This window comes from Vipera ursinii (genome assembly GCF_947247035.1).
Source record: "Vipera ursinii genome assembly, chromosome: 2".
NCBI lineage: Eukaryota > Metazoa > Chordata > Lepidosauria > Squamata > Viperidae > Vipera > Vipera ursinii.
The window spans coordinates 23900906-23918796 of record NC_139513.1 but is presented as its reverse complement, the minus strand read 5'-3'; the positions used below and the strand labels follow the sequence as shown (position 1 = coordinate 23918796).

General features: G+C 44.3%; 2 protein-coding genes across 8 annotated transcripts in view; one reads left to right on the top strand and one right to left on the bottom strand.

The window, feature by feature from the left end:
- DHX16 (DEAH-box helicase 16) overlaps positions 1-4148 on the top strand; it is a 32924-nt gene extending 28776 nt beyond the window's left edge. For 2 of the 6 annotated variants that reach the window (XM_083355964.1, XM_083355965.1), the window contains exons 18-20: positions 285-446; positions 1022-1195; positions 3889-4148. In XM_083355964.1, coding sequence (XP_083212090.1) covers positions 285-446; positions 1022-1195; positions 3889-4017 — 465 coding nt within the window. In that variant the 3' untranslated portion in view covers positions 4018-4148. Of the gene's footprint in view, positions 1-284; positions 447-1021; positions 1196-3888 lie in introns of those variants that run through there. The other 4 variants (XR_014491673.1, XM_083355966.1, XR_014491674.1 and 1 more) reach the window with 3 other exon arrangements.
- A 770-nt stretch (positions 4149-4918) lies between these two features.
- On the bottom strand, positions 4919-17691 carry LOC310636320 (uncharacterized protein C6orf136 homolog). 2 transcript variants are annotated; one of them, XM_083356061.1, is made up of 6 exons: positions 17485-17691; positions 14494-15003; positions 12132-12220; positions 8408-8605; positions 5370-5439; positions 4919-5234 (listed from the first exon to the last, which is right to left on the bottom strand). In XM_083356061.1, exons 1-6 carry the CDS (start codon positions 17629-17631, stop codon positions 5097-5099), a joined length of 1152 nt encoding a protein of 383 aa, XP_083212187.1. In that variant the 5' UTR covers positions 17632-17691; the 3' UTR covers positions 4919-5096. The 2 variants fall into 2 exon arrangements, with proteins under 2 accessions (XP_083212187.1, XP_083212188.1); XM_083356062.1 differs by lacking the exon at positions 5370-5439 and having other exon boundaries at positions 4977-5234.
- Between the last annotated feature and the right edge of the window lie 200 nt (positions 17692-17891).

Below are 17891 nucleotides of genomic sequence, written 5' to 3'. Positions count from 1 at the left end.
TGCACTAGGCCTCCCTCACCTGAGGCACCCCATGCTCTACTTAACGGCCTGTGCATTCATTTAACGACCGCATTGGGAGAACAGGGGTGGGGATTGTTAACTGACACGCTTCACTTAAGGTCTGTCATGACTTCTGACTGTAACGGGCAGGCTCCATTACGATTGTAGGTTGAAGACTGCTTGTACTCAATACTGTGTAGTCCAGTCACTGAGAGGATGGCATTCCTCACTTAAAAGTCCTAGCAAGACTCTGATTTCTATTAACTCCTCCCCTTCTCCCTTAGTGGGTGGAAAGCGGTTACTCCATGCAATGGTGCTATGAGAATTTCATCCAGTTTCGTTCTATGAGGCGGGCTCGAGATGTGCGAGAACAGCTGGAAGGGTTGATGGAACGCATTGAGGTGGATATTACTTCCAGCGAAGGGGACTACGTTCCTATCCGCAAGGTAGAAGCCCCCTGTCCCTGTTATTGTCTTCTGCTCTGGATTTCCATGAGGGGCCAAAGTTTCTTGAGACATTGGCATATCTAATTTAGAAACCTTCATACAGATAATCAATTTTTTTTAAAAAAAAATAACAGCCAGTGATTTCTATATTTGCAGAAGCTAATTTCTGAATGTTTATTTATCGATCGTATTTTTTTAAACTGCTTTTCACCCATTATTTAATCTACAGGCTATAAAAATAGTTTATTTTGTGTTATTTAAATTGCCATACAGCGAGTTACATCCAGATTTAAAGTAGAGCCTTTGAAACTGAAAGTTGGTAGTGACTAATTTGAGCTCAGTTGGTTTCCACACATTGCTTCATAGCTTGAAGTCCGAATCCAACTTAAATGCATTAATTGTGGCTTATTGAACAAATCATACTAACCTGGTCGTTTATAAGCCCTATTGGATGGATTCGCACAAAATACTAAGCAAAAATGAAAACCATCTATGATTTAACAAGTCTGTAATTTCAGCCACCAATACCGTTTCCTTCATTGCCTCACTTTTGGCCCTTCCTGCTGTTTCTCTAGGCCATAACAGCTGGCTTCTTTTATCACACGGCGCGGCTAACCCGCAGCGGTTACAAAACAGTCAAGCATCAGCAAACAGTGTATATCCATCCCAACAGCTCCTTGTTTGAAGAGCAGCCTCGCTGGCTCATTTATCACGAGCTGGTCTTCACCACTAAGGAATTCATGAGACAGGTGAGTTAAAACACCTGCATCCACTTCTGAATCTTCTGACAAAAAAAAACTTCACCTCAGAGATAGTGCTCAGAGGAAAACCGATGTGTGAATATAGCAGGTGCTTTAGGTCAATTAATGGGACGCGGTGGCTCAGTGGGTTAGTACGCTGAGCTTGTCGATCAGAAGGTTGGCAGTTAGGCGGGTCGAATCCCGAGTGCCGCGTAACAGAGTGTGAGCACCTGTTACTCGTCCCAGCTTCTGCCAACCTAGCAGTTCGAAAGCACGTAAAAATGCAAGTAGAAAAATAGGGACCACTCCGGTGGGAAGGTAACAGCGTTCCGTGCGCCTTTGGCGTCTAGTCATGCCGGCCACATGACCACGGAGACGTCCTCGGACAAGCGCTGGCTCTTCGGCTTTGAAACGGAGATGAGCACCGGCCCCTAGAGTTGGAAACGACTAGCACGCATGTGCGGGGGAACCTTTACCTTTTTTAGGTCAATTAAAAATGTTGCCTTTAAGCATTAGAAAATATCAATTTTTGACAATTGAAAAAGAGGAGAAGCTGAATCCTTGGCTTGTGAATTTGTAAGCATTTTATTGTAGGCTTCCTACTGAAGTGTCAAACGAGAGACTTGCGTAATATGAAATTAATTTGCGCTCTGCCTTTCCAGTGGTTTTAGCTCCCTGTTCTATTCTGGTCTAACTCAAGTATTTTATATACACTTCACATTGTCATTGCTGCAATAGTAAAGACAGAGGTGACTTCTCATTAGTGGATTAAATGATTAAAAGAGATGGAAGAGAGATTTAATAATTGGGTATTAGTGGGACTTTTGTGGAACAGCAGTTCTGGATTTCCTTTACAGCCAGTTCAGTTACCCTTATTCTCACATCTGATGCATCACACTTGCTTGCATTTCTATAGCCCTTTCACCTAGCCAATATGCAGCTCAAACCGGCTACGGAACCAGCTTTGCCCCACTACATCAGCCCATCCTGTCCATTCAAACAGGGAAGGTATGCTAAAACCCTATCAAAGAATTTAGACTAGCAGGAGCTGGGAAGAGGGCTTTTTCTGCCGCTGCCCCTGCATTGTGGAACATCGTGCCCTCAGAGCTGAGGAAGGCCCCCCAATTTTTGACCTTTCTCAAGGGGTCAAAATTCGGCTCTGCGGCCTTGTATGGGGGGGTGGGGAGGGCACAAAGATTCACATAACCATGGGACTGGCTGGCCTCATGAGAAACACACACCCCCTTGCGGTATTTACTACCTCCCCATCTTGGAATTTTTCACCTTTGGAAACTTTTATAATGTTGCATTTATAATTATACAAGTTTTAATCCCAAATTATTTTGCTTTTAATGTTTAATTTTATTGAATTGCACGCCGCCCAGAGCCCCTTTTCAAGGGAGATGGGCAGTGAAGAATATGAAATAGCTATCATCCATCCGCCTGCCTGCCTATATCACATATCATATTAATTATCTATCTATCTATCTATCTATCTATCTATCTATCTATCTATCTATCTATCTATCTATCTATCTATAGGCCACAAACAATGAGGGTCAGGTCTGTCACATCCACCTCCCTGAAGCTTTGCACTGGCTCGCCACAGGGCTGTGTGCTCAGTCCCTACCTGTATTCACTGTTCACTTATGATTGTGTATTGTCTGACCCATCCACTGCGATCATTAAGTTTGCAGATGATACCACCATATTGGGTCTTATTATAGGTGGAGACAAAACAGCGTACAGGGGGGAGGTCCAAAAACTATCCTCATGGTGCACCTGAACATCGGCAAGACAAAGGAGATGGTGTTAGACTTCCAGAAGAGGGGAACCCGCTCTACTTTACATTGAGGGGGGCTGTGTGGAGAGAGTTTCCTCCTTTAAATTCCTGGGAGTCTACCTCAGCGAAGATCTTACCTGGGAAAATCAACACAATCCAGGTGGCCAGAAAGGCCCAACAGAGACTCCACTTCCTTAGGGTCTTGCGAAAGAACTAAGTGGAACGACTGATGACCTTTTAGCGGTCCACTATAGAAAGCGTCCTCTCACATTGCATTATGGTGTGGTATGCTGGCTTGACAGCTGCAGATAGAAAGACACTGCAGAGGGTGGTGAGCACAGCACAAAACATTGTGGGCTGTCCCCTGATACCACTAGACGACATCACTAGGGCTCGCTGCCTTGGAAGAGTGAGGAAAATCCTCGGGGACGACTCACACCCTGGTCAGCACCTCTTCACTCTTCTACCATCGGGTAGGAGATACGGGAGTATAGCCAGCCGCACCAACAGGCTGAAGAACAGTTTCTACCCATGGGCTGTCAGACTCCTGAATGGAAAATAACTCCATGTCAACATAGTATGATAGACTTGTGGGGCCGGCACGTTGTGCAATAAGCTCACATGGCGCAATAGGATTGTGTGTATTTGTTAATAGGATTCACTGGGTTAGGGATTTTTTTTCCTTTTGTCTTCACTGAGTTGTGTTGGGGGGATGCACGAAGGGAGGCTCAGACAATCTCATTATACACGTACTTGGACAATAAAGGTTGATTTGATTTGATCTATCTATATCTAAATATCAACATGTGTGTCTATCTATCATCTATCCATCTATCTATCTAAATATGTATCTGTGTATCCAGAGGCAGTGCTGAAATCAAAAGGAACCTAGCTGGAGCTGCTTTTGTGTTTTCTGCAGGTGATTGAAATTGACAGTACGTGGCTGCTGGAAGTGGCCCCTCACTACTACAAGTCCAAGGAACTAGAAGACGCCTCAGCCAAAAAACTGCCCAAGAAAATGGGGAAGACACGAGAAGAGCTGGGATAAAAGAAGAACTTGCCTTCAGTTCTGACTTTTCCAGTGCTCAGCACCACCTTTGGACACTTTTTTTTGTAGAGCTGTATAGTTTTGCTGTCAACTCACGAGGCATAAAATAAATACTTTTTTTAAAAAAATAAGCTCCCCTGTATTATTGCATTTTCTTTCTAGGCAAGTTTAATCTTTGTTTCTAGAAATCAGTTTCTTCTTTAAAAATATGCTGTGGAATGCATACAGACAGAATTCAGTGTTCAAATCATCTTCAACATTTTAAGGCAATATTATAGCATCGTTGTCTTTGTATGCGGCACTCATGGGATTTTTCTCTCATTTTTTGTAATTTGGGACATAATTATTGACATAAAGACTTCCTGTTTTATGGCTGAGTAGGCACTTGAACCTACTTGGGGCACTTTGAACCCAGCAGCAAGCTAAGCCTTTCAGTTCCACTAAAATAAGCAAATAAGTATTTTTATGTTTCTCTATTTTGTTCGATGAGGAGGTAATAAAGCAAGAATAACTAGTTATGCATGACACTGAGAAGATGCCTTCCCACGGCTGCTAGAAATCTGAATAAATCTCAGCAGCGTATCATATAACAACTGAATACCAGCAAGCAGGATGTAGTATGTAGTGCGTTTGATTCCATGCACCTCTCACAAAGCCTGGATTTGTGTGATCAAAGATGCTAACACAATAGATAGAACAGTACACAGATATGTGTTGTAGGCAGCACATTCTGAAAATAATTCGGGACAGGGACTTCATCAAGATGTTTTATGGACAGCAGGCCTCTGATCTCATTAGGGACGAATGGAGGTGAAATTAAATTGCCTCCTGGCAGTATCTTTAGCCTAATACACCACTAGACACTTGCAACGTAATCTTTTTTTTATTATGTACAATATTAGATTGCAATCATCTTTACAGCACTTAACTAGTGCAATTAAGAGCACCAACATGGGGCAACATCCACACTATACAGAAGAAACACAGATATACAATGGGTCGTTCAGTGGCATCCTCCTTACCATACAGGCAGATGAACCAAAAGAGGTATTGACAAGAGGGCAAGGCTTCACTATCCCCTACAGTCTCCTGATGCCCTTTGCTGTTATAACTAGCCACGGCAAAAGCGATGGCCTCTGGTCTGACAGCTCCAGGCCCAGCAAAGAGGCTACGGCAAGGTTTTTCAGCTTGTTCTGAAGCGGCTCGGAGGGCATGAGCTGACAGGAAAGAAAACGCAAAGTTAGTTTCAACAGACTTGTTTTCTTGCCAAGATCTAAGCAAAGTTTTTGTGGAGGAGCAGTTGGGAATTGCACCAGGACCTCCTGCAACACTGTTCACGCTCAGGAACTCACCTTGCTGACTCTGTGACACTTAATTAAACCTTGTGGATTTAAGAAGAAAGTGGAATAGGCATCGTAAATTCTGGAAGAGGAATTAAAATGAAAATTAGCCAAGCAAGACCACATTCTGGCATCCTCTTAGACAAATACAGCTATAGAATTATAATATTTTTGAGTAGCTTTTTTACTCTGTCCTAAAGGGCTTGATTCATTTTAATTGCACTTACATCACAGGCCAATAAGCATAGCAAATCAGACTTATATTAAGGAAGGATTCGGATGACCAGCCCAGATGCCAAAAGAGTGCGCTCCCACAGGGAGGGTCTGCTCAGGGTTCCGCCGGTGAGAGATTGCCGGCGGGTGACACCCAGGGATAGGGCCTTCTCAGTGGGAGCGCCTGCCCTCTGGAACCAGCTGCCGGTAGAGCTGAGGACTGCTCCCGACCTCCGATCATTCCGCCGGGGCCTGAAGACCTGGCTCTTTGAGCTCTCGGGCCCAGGCTGAGGAGAAAATTTTAACTGGGGTTTTAATCTACAGGGTGAATTTAATGCTTTTTTAATTGGTTTTAACTTTTGTATGTTTCGATTTTAATTCCCTGTAAACCGCCCTGAGTCCTCAGGGAAAGGGCGGTATACAAATGCAAATATTAAATTAAATTAAATTAAATTAAATCAATAGAAGAGAATATTTGTAGCTCAGGGTTGAACTGTGGAGTTCTTTGTGTTCTCTGAGCTTGGCTGTTTTCTTGCAGACCTTTCATTACCCAACTGCCTCCAATTAGTGCAGGTTCGCGTCCCACCAGGCTCAAGGTTGACTCAGCCTTCCATCCTTCCGAGGTAGGTAAAATGAGGACCCAGATTGTTGGGGGCAATTAAGCTGACTTTGTAATAATGCCGCTGGGGGGGGCAAAAGCCCTAATAAGCAGGCATATACATAGAATGAAGGCTATTGCTAAGCACATTGATTTGTGCTTAGATTGTAAGCCGCCCTGAGTCTTCGGAGAAGGGCGGGATATAAATGGAATTAAAATAAATAAATAAATAAACCCTACATAACATCATCAGTGCTAGTGCCAGTGGAAATATTCACAAGAAAACAACCAAGCTCAGAGAGCACCAAGGACTCCACAGAGAAATCTCTCAGAAAAGGGTTAGACAGAAGTAAGATAAGGGCATTTTAAGCCTGTTTTTCTATTTCAGCCTTAAGGATTAGATTAGATTAGATTAGATTAGAATAAGAATAGAATAGAATAGAATAGAATAGAATAGAATAGAATAGAATAGAATAGAATAGAATAGAATAGAATAGAATAGAATAGAATAGAATAGAATAAGAATAGAATAGAATAAAGCTGGCTTTTCGATGACTGATGAAAATTTGGTAAAGCAAATTAGAAATCAAGGTCAAGCACATATTAAAAGGATTTATAATGCATTGATAGGAATTGACTCAGAAATGGAACTTGTTAAAGATTGTATGATAAAGTGGGCCCAGAATTTCCAAGAAGTTATAACAATGGATACTTGGGAAAAGATTTGGGTTAGAAATGTAAAATTTACGCAGGCCCAAAATTTAAGAGAGAATTTTTATAAAATGTTTTATAGGTGGCACTTAGACCCTAAGAAATTAGCAAGTATGTATCCGAACTGCCAGCCCAAATGTTGGAGGTGTGGTTGTGAGGATGCAACGTATTTTCATATATGGTGGACTTGTAAAAAGGTCAAAGCTTTTTGGATTAAAATTTGGTGGAATATGCAAAAGATATTTAAGAAAAGGATAAAGTTCTCTCCGCAATTGTTTTTATTGGGTATTATTACAGATACTACTGTTATAGATACAAAGTTGATGTTGAATCTAATTACAGCAGCGAGACTTTTAGTAGCGCAATATTGGAAGAAGGAGGAACTGCCGACTATAGAAGAGTGGACTTTGAAAGTTTCTAACCTGGCGGAAATGGCGAAGATTTCAGCATATTTGAAAGACCAATCGCAACAGAGATATATTGTGGAATGGAAAAGATAGATTGAATATATACAGAATAAATATGGGACTAAAAAGTTTCACTTAGCATTTGAATAAGTAGTGGATTTTTATGATGTATAATTAGTTGTTATTTCATTAATATGATTACGGAGAGTTAAAGTACTATAGAATTTAATGTTTTATTTTTGTTGTTAGCATATTTTAGCTTATGTTTGTATTATTATACCCTGTATTCAGCTCTGGGAAGTCGGGGAGGGGAGGAGAGGGGAGGGTTGGGGAGAGGGGAGGGGGAGGAGGGAGTTTTTTGTATTAAAAATGTATTGTAAAACTTTTCAATAAAAAAAGAATAGAATAGAACAGAACAGAACAGAACAGAATAGAATAACAGAATAATAACTTTGTCACTTTGAATGTACACTAATCGGCATACGTTAAAATGAAATTCTGTCGCATACAGCTCTCAAAGGGTCACCACCTCCACTATACACTACATCAGACATGTCAAACACAAGGCCCGGGGGCCAGATCCGGCCCGCGAAGTGGTTTCATGCGGCCCGCGAAGCCATCCTGGAAAGAGTGAGGGAACGGCCCCCACTGTCTTGGCCCTGGCCCAGAGACCGTCTTTCTGCCAGAGACCCTCAGATCTGTCCCACTCCTGCCCAGGCCCCCATAGACACCCTTGATGCGAACGATGTAGAGCTGGCCATGCCCACCCAGTAGGCCATACGCACTCTAGCCACGCCCACCCAGTAGGCCACGCCCACCCTGGCCATACCCACCCGGCCCCCTGAGGGCAACCACAATGCTGATGCGGCCCTCAGTGAAATTGAGTTTGACACCCCTGCACTACATAAATATGACAAAAAATAAATGAATACAGAATTGTGCATATGCCCACATATATGACACAAAGAAACAACACAGTTTAATTCGGATTGTGTATACCTGTGCAGGGTGAGAAAAACGAACCTTGCGAGTTTACCAGATGGATGGCAGAGGGAACAAGACTGTTACAGAATCGGGCAGTCCTGCTAGAAGCTACTCCTATCCCATCAGAGGCGCCTCACCTGTAAAATTCAGGTTTATTCTTGAAGAAACGCATCAGGAAGATGTGGAAAGGCAGTCCTCTAATCCGCCACCGCACTTGGATGCTCCAGTTCTCCGGATGTTGTGTCACCTTCATCACCTCTAGGTGCATATGAACAAAATAGTTCCAGGCCACAAAACGGCACAACACAACCGCCATTTGATATATCATTAGGCCACTGGTGGTAGAAGTAAGAAGAGAATGGTTCGAATAGGGATTTCCTGTATCACCTCACTGCAGAAAAGGCTACAGGTAGGCCACAACGTACGACCACAATTCAGCCCAAAATTTCCGTTGCTAAATGGGACATTCGTTGAGTGAATGTTGCCCCATTTTACGACCTGTCTTTCCACACCTGTTAAATGAATCACTGCAATTATCTTAAATTATTGTACACTATTACAATTCCATTTTAGATTGTACCTTATTACCATTTCATTTTAAATCCTATTTTATTCTAATTCCATTTTAAATTATATTTTATCAAATTCCAATTGAAATTGCTTTTATCAATTTCTGCTGGAATTTTTCACTTTGATATGGCCCAAGGGCTAATCAATAAAAGACTATTAGAATTAAGAATCACTGCAATTGTTACGGTAGTAACAGGACTGTTAATTGATTCTGGCTTCCCCATTGACTGACAGAAGGTCACAAAAGGCGATCACATGACACACACACCCCAGGGACACTGCAACCGTCATAAATAAGAGTCAGTTGCCAAGCGTCTGAATTTTGATTACATGACCATGGGGAATGCTGCAACGGTCGTTAAGTATGAAAACGGTTCATCAGTCACCTTTTCAGTGCCGCTGCAACTTCGTATGGCCCACTAAACGAACTGTTGTAAGTCGAGGACTACCTGCACCTCCTTATCTATACATAAATGGACCTCGATGCACGTTTAAATCATTCTCTCACCGTGGATTTCCCATACACATTGAATGAGGTCTCATACGTCTGTTTATCTTGTCCCATGTAAGACAGATGACTACAGTAGAGTTCCCAACCTTTCCGGCTTTGCGGACTTGCTTGGGGGCAGGAGGTAGAAAGAAGATGGTTCTACGAAAGCAGCCGGCAAGCGCTCGTGAGCACAGCCCCATTTGCGTGAGAGTCATCCACGCTAGCGCCTGCTGCTCACGCAAATGGAGTGCAGGTCCACGTACTTGCCCACTGTTTGCACAAGTGAGGATTTGTGTGTATGCGTGCTCGCCCGTTTCCGTGGCCTGGTTGCAAACACCTCACAGCCCACTAGAGGACCATGGCCCAAAAGTTGGGGGACCCCTGGACCACAGGTAGTCCTCGACCTAGAACTTACAACTTACAAATTTTACAATTCTTTTTTTTTTTGTAGCGGTCACAAAGCAAATGCTGCAGTCACTTAAGTGAATCAGTTGTGCACTGTGGGCAGTTTTCATCAAAAACGTAAAACACACCAGGGGGAGGGACACTGTTAATTTCGAACAGTCGCTAAGCAACCGGTCATAAGTCAAGGACTATCTGTACCGAACTACCTAAATCAAAATAACCCATCTTGAGTACCTGTCTCTGACTAGAAAAAGATTCCATCTAAGTATAGTAAAGGCAGTCCACATTTACAGACTTCCTTGTTTAGCAACCATTCTCAGTTATGACAGTGATGAAAAAGCAGCTTTGTGACCAATCCTCACATTTCTAACTGTCCAGGTCTGCAAAGGAACGCTGAAGATGCGGTTTCCTGTAAAGGAAAGCACAGTTGCAGATTCACTTAGCAACCAGTGTGCTTAAGGACCAAGTTGTGGTCACTAAATGAGGACTACTTGTATTTTCTTCTGAGAAATAAGATTGGCCTAGTTGCAGCCATAGCCTTTGGAAAAGAAGGCTTAATCTTTACCTTCAACAGGCATCAACGACTACAATAAAATTTATACCTATAGTACAGATTACTGTAGAGGAGAGCCGTGTTTCATTTCCCCCCAAATGCTTGGAAACACAGCGCATCTTGCCTGCAACATCTTAAAGCAGCTTCATCTTTTCTCAAGATCATGTGACGATTTCCAATGACGTCAAGAAAAATAATGGCTGTTTTAATAGGATATTGGCCAGGCACAAGGATTGTGCTCCCTACCTTCTCCAAAGCAGTTTTTCGATCCTGAACTTGAAATGCTGGATAGTCCACAAATCGTTTATCTACTTTTAAACCAGGGGTCCCCAACCCCAGGTCTGTGGACCAGCACTGGGCCACAGCATGCCAGAAACTGGGCCGCACAAACAAGCAAAGCCCCATCCGCAGGATGCAGGCAGCATGCAAAACCACGCCCCTTCCGGTCCGTGAAAAAACCTCTCCAAGGAACCGGTCCCTGGTACTCAAAAGGTTGGGGGGGGGGTGCTGCTCTTAAACTTTAGGTAAAGGGAAAGGTTCCCCCACACATGCGTGCTAGTCGTTTCCAACTCTAGGGGCCGGTGCTCATCTCCGTTTCAAAGCCCAAGAGCCAGCGCTTGTCCGAGGAAGTCTCCGTGGTCATGTGGCCGGCATGACTAGACGTCAAAGGCGCACGGTACGCTGTTACCTTCCCACTGTAGTGGTCCCTATTTTTCTACTTGCATTTTTACGTGCTTTCGAACTGCTAGGTTGGTAGAAGCTGGGACGAGTAACAGGCGCTCACTCTGTTCCGCGGCACTCGGGATTTGACCCGCCAAACTGCCGACCTTCTGATCGACAAGCTCAGCGTCCTAACCCACTGAGCCACCGCGTCCCTTCAAACTTTAGAAGTCAGTTATATTGGGGGAAAAGGAGGCAGCTTTAATGAATCAAATATATCACAACATGAGCCTTACCGTTAATGAAATGGGGATTGCAGCAGCTTTTAAAAGTCCTTAAGTTATTTGTCAGAAAAACTATAAAGCAGTAGTTATTCTAGCAACTGACAAAATGCCACATCAGTAACAAAGTTGATGGGCCAAGACTTTTCTTTACGCAGCTGCCTCCTACAATATGCTCTTAAATGAATGAGGGAAAATTAGCAGGTTTTCTTTTGTTGTCAGTGCTATTCATGAAATCACTAATTAGATGAGGTAGTTGCTTTATTGGATAGAGTTACAGAGAATTCAATGAGACTCATTCAGAATCTTAAGAAAACCAATTCCAAATGCTTCCTTGATGGGTCTTTTGCCCTTCCTGTCATGCCAATTGCTAATAATCATATTTTATACAGCCAAGACATTTTGTTACTAAAAATTATACACCTTCCTTGCTATATAGGACATGATTACTAATAATTGTCCCGATAAATGGGGAGAGGGCTAGATGGTGTACCAGAGCTCTCTCCCCCAACTATGGGTAATGGGAGTGGGGGAGGAGAACACTGTACACATTTAATAAATAAAATACATACTCTGAAAAGAGGGCAAATTTAATGACCTTTTCTCACGACTGGTGTGTTTTGCAAAGATTTTTCTTTGCGGATCAGATACACTGGCCAGAGTTTCCTGTCTTCTAAGATCAAGGCCCAACAATAAATTGAAATTAAATCTGGGAAATGTTTCATGAGGGGAAAAATTTGCCCAGCTCTCCAATGGTTAGATCTCTTACGTAAGTGTAGACTGAATTCCTCTGTATAATAAACATATTATGGAACCTTTCTCATTCATCAAAGGACAGACGATCCAGCCCTCAGGTAACTTCCCATCTCCCCCCCCCCCCCCCCCGCTGATTCAAGACTGACCGTGTTTTCAGATGCAGAATCTCATTGATGAATTCTACGTCCTGGGAATACATTGCAAAATTATGAGACTTCAAAAAAAAGGCTGGTAACTGGAGGGATGGGAGAGAGAACAAGAAGAGCAAACCAAAGTGAGGAATTGATAGTTCACAGATTCTCAGAAGTACATTGGCAATATTTTACTTTGAGAGTTTTCTGCCTATATTCTGTCCGGCATAGACAAAATTAATTCTTGTTAATTTCCAATGCCTCAACTTTCCAGGAATAGGAGTGCAGATTTCACAATCTTATTTTCATTCATGAATGTGTGTTGTATCAATAATTAGTTACTAAAACATGCTGGAATCCTACCTGCTTAGCTCAAGTGCGTGCATGAGCCCCTAGAACTGCACAAATAATTGTTCACTATTGTGCGAACAGGTGGAATATAAATGTGCATAAATCAAGACCCTTTGGGAATTTTTTTGGAAATCAAACTTTCAACCTACTTGCAGAAAAGACTGAAACTAAACTCTTTTTAAGATAAATCCTGTTTCTGCGAGCTTTCAAATTTAGTGCACTCTATTTCTAGACTTCCTATCCCATCTATAAAATAATTTAGGTGTTTCAGATACACAAAGCTGCTTTACAACACATTGAACTATTAGTCTATGAAGTCAAAATATTCTTTACATTAATAAACACATAAGCATCTGCTTTGTTATCCTTTTACCTGAAGATTATAGAAGTCAAGACTTTTAGCATGGTTTAGCACTGCCTCAAGTAATTGTCAGCACTATAACCTCAAAAACTCAAGAGGATTACTGCAAATTACTAATATTGAACAAGCAATTACAAAGCAAAAATTGTTAATCTTTCTCCAATAATTAAGAAATGCAGGTGTTCTAGTTAAAAAAAAACCCACATTGCTGCTATCCTATAAACTGCAACAAAAGGCTAAACATGCCACAAGACAAACATTCTGTTGTTCCTTTAAAGAATATTCCTATTTATGATAGTGAGGATTCCTTAATACTGCAGAGCTTCTTTTACCAGTCCAAAGCAAAACATTAAGATATGTAGTTGCCCATAAAGCCATCCAAAAAGATGTTGGGATTTTGGGATTATTATAACTAACACACATGTTGTATCTTGAGGTAGCAGAGTAATTGACCGAGCCAGTAAACAATTTGAATGCCGCTTATAGAAAGGATGATTATACATTTTAAAAAACAACAGCATTGCAGAGAAGGAATTCATCATTAAATACTTACCAACAATTTACTGAAGGCATTTACTAGGTAATCTAAATATCGTATCTTATTGTAATGTACTTAAAATATGTAGTTTTCCATTTCTGGCTGTTAACACGTAACTTATATAAGAAAGAGTAATTAATAGTATATATCAGTGGTGGCGAACCTATGGCACGGGTGCCAAAGGTGGCCTTCAAAGCCCTCTCTGTGGGCACCCGCGCCCTGCCCCGGAGGTGGCAACTGTCCCTCTTCAACCAGCCACCTGCTAATTCGCCAGGGTCCCACGTGGCTGAATGCATCCCGGCACGGCTGGTTTCCCTCCCCCACATCCCGTCCCTCCTGGCCTTGCATGCTCTTTTCCCAGGCACGACCCACTGCATCACCTCCTCAGCTGTTGGCCGACCATCCATCTCGGAGGCGGCTTCTTTGAACTGCTGGCGATGGGCTGCGGAGCCCCAGAGTGCGCCTGTCGAAGGGCTGGCAGGCTGTGGCTACTGACGGACACCGTTGGCCCCATGCGCTTGCTGGCCTCTGTGTGCGAGGGCCGATGGTGTCAGGCAGCAGCTGCCCCAGCCCTTGCCTTGCCTTGCAGCAATGGCACCCCCATCCTGCCTCGCCTCACCCCACAGGATGAGTCTCCTGCCTACCGCCCCATCTGCCAGAGACCTCCTGGACCTCCCCTGACCCTGCCCACCCCCCACAGGTGTCCCTCCCCACGAGCAACATTGAGGTGACCACACCCACCTTGGCCACACCCACCCAATCTTCCATGACCACCACGGTCACACCCACCCAGTGGGCCACGCCCACCTGGCCCACCAGCCATAAATAAATGGGTTTGGGGTTGTCTTTAAAAGGTTCGCCACCACTGGTATATATGAACAGATGAGATCAGAAAAGATCTCCTCTTTCTTAGGAGTTGCTTGAACCTCAGAACAAACAATGGACCACCGAGCACTCTGCAAACCCCGGCTCTCTCTTTTTCCCAAGGTACACTTGACAAAACTGTCTCTCTCTCTCTCACACACACACAAGTCTTTGATCCAATGCCAAGTTCACAATCAGCCCTACCATTCTACAAGGGAAAAGAAAGCTAGTTTCCCCAAGTAGCAAAATAGCGACGTTAGTACCTCTTCCCGTAATTTCTGCTGCATGACTTCGAGATGCTCTTCCATGTCGCGGTTACTGCTGGTAGGAGAAGTGACCGGGGAGGGAGTCCCAGATGTGGCTCGGAAAGGCGCAAGGGATGCGGGTGCCACCTCATGCATCTGGTAAGGTGAGGGCAATGGCCAGCCATGAAAGAGACTATACAAAGAGTCTAAAGAAGTACTGTCCAGTCCTTCTCTAGGTGGTGCCCTTAGGTTATCCTCTTGCCTCCCATTCTCCAAAATGATGGCATCTTCCATGCTTTCAAGAGGGGAGGGAACAGTTGGCTGGAAAAGGGGCCTAGTAGTCTCCAGGCTGCTAAATTTCAGTCCATAATTGATTACAGTACAGTTTTCTGCAGAAGGGTGAGGCAGAGCCAGATGGCGAGGGGTGGCTTCTGACAGCTTCTTGGAGAATAGGGAGTGAAGAGTCAGTCTTGCTGATGTGGAAGAGACAAGCTCAGGAGGTAATTTATCCCAGGAGGCAGCCACATCCTTAAAAGAGAGAGAGAGAGAGAGATTTCAGAATAATGAACCTAATGATAAAAAAAACTTATTCAGTCCTTTGGCGCTCCTGAAAGGCGGAAGCAGCATTCCCTCAGCTTATTATCCATCCAGGGCTAGGCAACCTTGGCTCTTTTATGACTCGTGGACTTCAACTCCCAGAATTCCTGAGCCAGCACAGCTCAGCTTGGAAAAACTCTCCCTTTCCCCTCAGCACGGCTGGCTCAGGAATTCTGGGAGTTGAAGTCCACGAGTCATAAAAAAGAGCCGAGGTTGCCTACCCCAACCTTGGCTCTTTTATGACTCATGGACTTCAACACCCAGAATTCCTGAGCCAGCACGGCTCAGCTTGGAAAACCTCTCCCTTTCCCCTCATCATGGCTGGCTCAGGAATTCTGGGAGTTGAAGTCCACGAGTCATAAAAAATAGCCGAGGTTGCCTACCCCAACCTTGGCTCTTTTATGACTCATGGACTTCAATGCCCAGAATTCCTGAGCCAGCACGGCTCAGCTTGGAAACCTCTCCCTTTCCCGTCAGCACGGCTGGCTCAGGAATTCTGGGAGTTGAAGTCCACAAGTCATAAAAAAGAGCCCAGGTTGCCTATCCCTGCGACTGGGCTGTCTGATCTCACCTGACAGATCTGCACCTTGGCAAGCCTTTTTCACGGAAAAGGAAGCTTGCTTTTATCTGAGTAATGCCTGCAGAGCAAAGAACTCATTATTTTACAGAACAGAATTTTGGTAATTAAGAAAAACCTTTGATATTTAAAATACATCCCCTGTTCGGTTGTTTGGTGTTTTTTTTTATTAAGGACCAACCACAAGATAAGTTACAGGCCATAATTTACTCTATTTTGAGAGAAGAAATCTTCTCAGAACTATGGGGTGTCAAAGCAATAACATTTCTGCATAGTACAGGATAAAATAAAATAAAAATATTATAAACTTGGCTCATGAAAATGAAAGTGAAATCTAATATAAGACAAGATCCCAGCAACCCTTTTGCAGGCAAAATAAAAAAAATAAAATAACCTTAGTGAGCGCAAAGTAAGTACAGACTAAGGTTTATAACTCACATGCTGATTTGACTAGAAACAGGAATGAAACACACTACTAATATTCAAACACATCTCATACATTCCAATGCAAGACCTTGGCCTATTTTTTCCTTCTTCTTTTACTATCTCTGATCTTTAAATGGCATATAAGCAGCCATACTGCAAGACTACAACTAATTTCATTCAATGATGCAGCAAATCCTCTATTATGCCGGGATTTAATCACTGCCCCTCGGGTCACATCAACAACCGAGTAGCAATTTTTGGAAAGGCTGCCAGCCACACCTCCCAAGATGTTCAAGCGGTAGATAAAAACCACTTTTACCCGCAGGTTACACATCCCTGCAGCGACAGCAGAGCCTCGACTGATCAAGCCGAGCGAGCTGTCACCGGAGAAGCACCGGAGGAAGCGTGAAGTCACGGGCAAACCTTAGCCAAGCGGCTAATATTGTCATTTTATTGTCATTTTAATATATGTATTTACTGTTTTTATGTTTATGTTTATGTTGATTAGGTAAAGGTAAAGGTTCCCCCGCACATGTGTGCTAGTCGTTTCCGACTCTAGGGGCCGGTGCTCATCTCCGTTTCAAAGCCGAAGAGCCAGCGCTTGTCCGAGGACGTCTCTGTGGTCATGTGGCCGGCATGACTAGACACCAAAGGCGCACAGAACGCTGTTACCTTCCCACCGTAGTGGTCCCTATTTTTCTACTTGCATTTTTACGTGCTTTCGAACTGCTAGGTTGGCAGAAGCTGGGACGAGTAACAGGCGCTCACTCTGTTACGCGGCACTCAGGATTCGACCCGCCAAACTGCCCACCTTCCGACAAGCTCAGCGTCCTAACCCACTGAGCCACTGCGTCCCTTTTGTTGATTAGTTGGGCATATGTTTAATTTTCTTTTAACTTTTGTATTTTTGTATTTTTTATATATCTGCCCTGTTCACCGCCCTGAGTCCTTCGGGAGAAGGGCGGTATATAAATAAAATTATTTTATTATTATTATTATTATTATTATTATTATTATTATTATTATTATTATTATTATTATTATTATTATTATTATTATTATTTATTAATATCAACCGCACTATAATCCTCCTCCGTTCAACCCGGCAATTCTAACCGGGTCCAACCAAGGTTTATCGTCCAGCCCAGCACCGCCCATCCCCGGCAAGGGAGATCTGCAAAGGTGACCGATCGATCCGCGATCTCAAGCCTAAAACGGATCCAATTGCTTCTGTCTTCTCCGCGGTCTGCAGGTCCGTTCCTCCCCTCCCCAACCCCGCGCTTTCCAACAAGCTTGCTCCGAGCGGGGTGGGGTGGGGTGGGGTCAGGCGCCCCTGCCTTTGCCTCCCTCTTTCCCGCGAGTTGCTGGGGATGCCCGGCCACGCCCCGTCCCGACGCCCTTTCACTCACCCGCTGCCGCAACCGCGCCGGGTGGCAACAGCGCGCCGACTCGCCCTGGCCCAGGCGGAACGGGCGGCTGCTGCTGCTGCTGCCGTCCCACCGCCAGGAGCAGCGGGCGCCCACGCGCAGGGCCGCCTTCGGGCTCCGCTGGTACATGGTGCGCGGGCGCGCGCTCGCGCGCGAGGCGGCCTTCTACCCTTGCCGCGCGCCCCCCCCCCGCCCGGGAGCCCCCCGAGCAGCGAACCCCGCCGCCACTTCCACCGGCTTCAAGGCACGACGCTTGCGCTGACTATTGCGCAGGCGCACGTCTCCAGTCTCCTTGACCGAAGGAGGAAATGGTACGCCGAGCCGCAAACCCGGCTTGAACTCGGCGAGGCCGAGAGAGAGACGCCTCTTTTAGCGCGCCTGCGCACTGA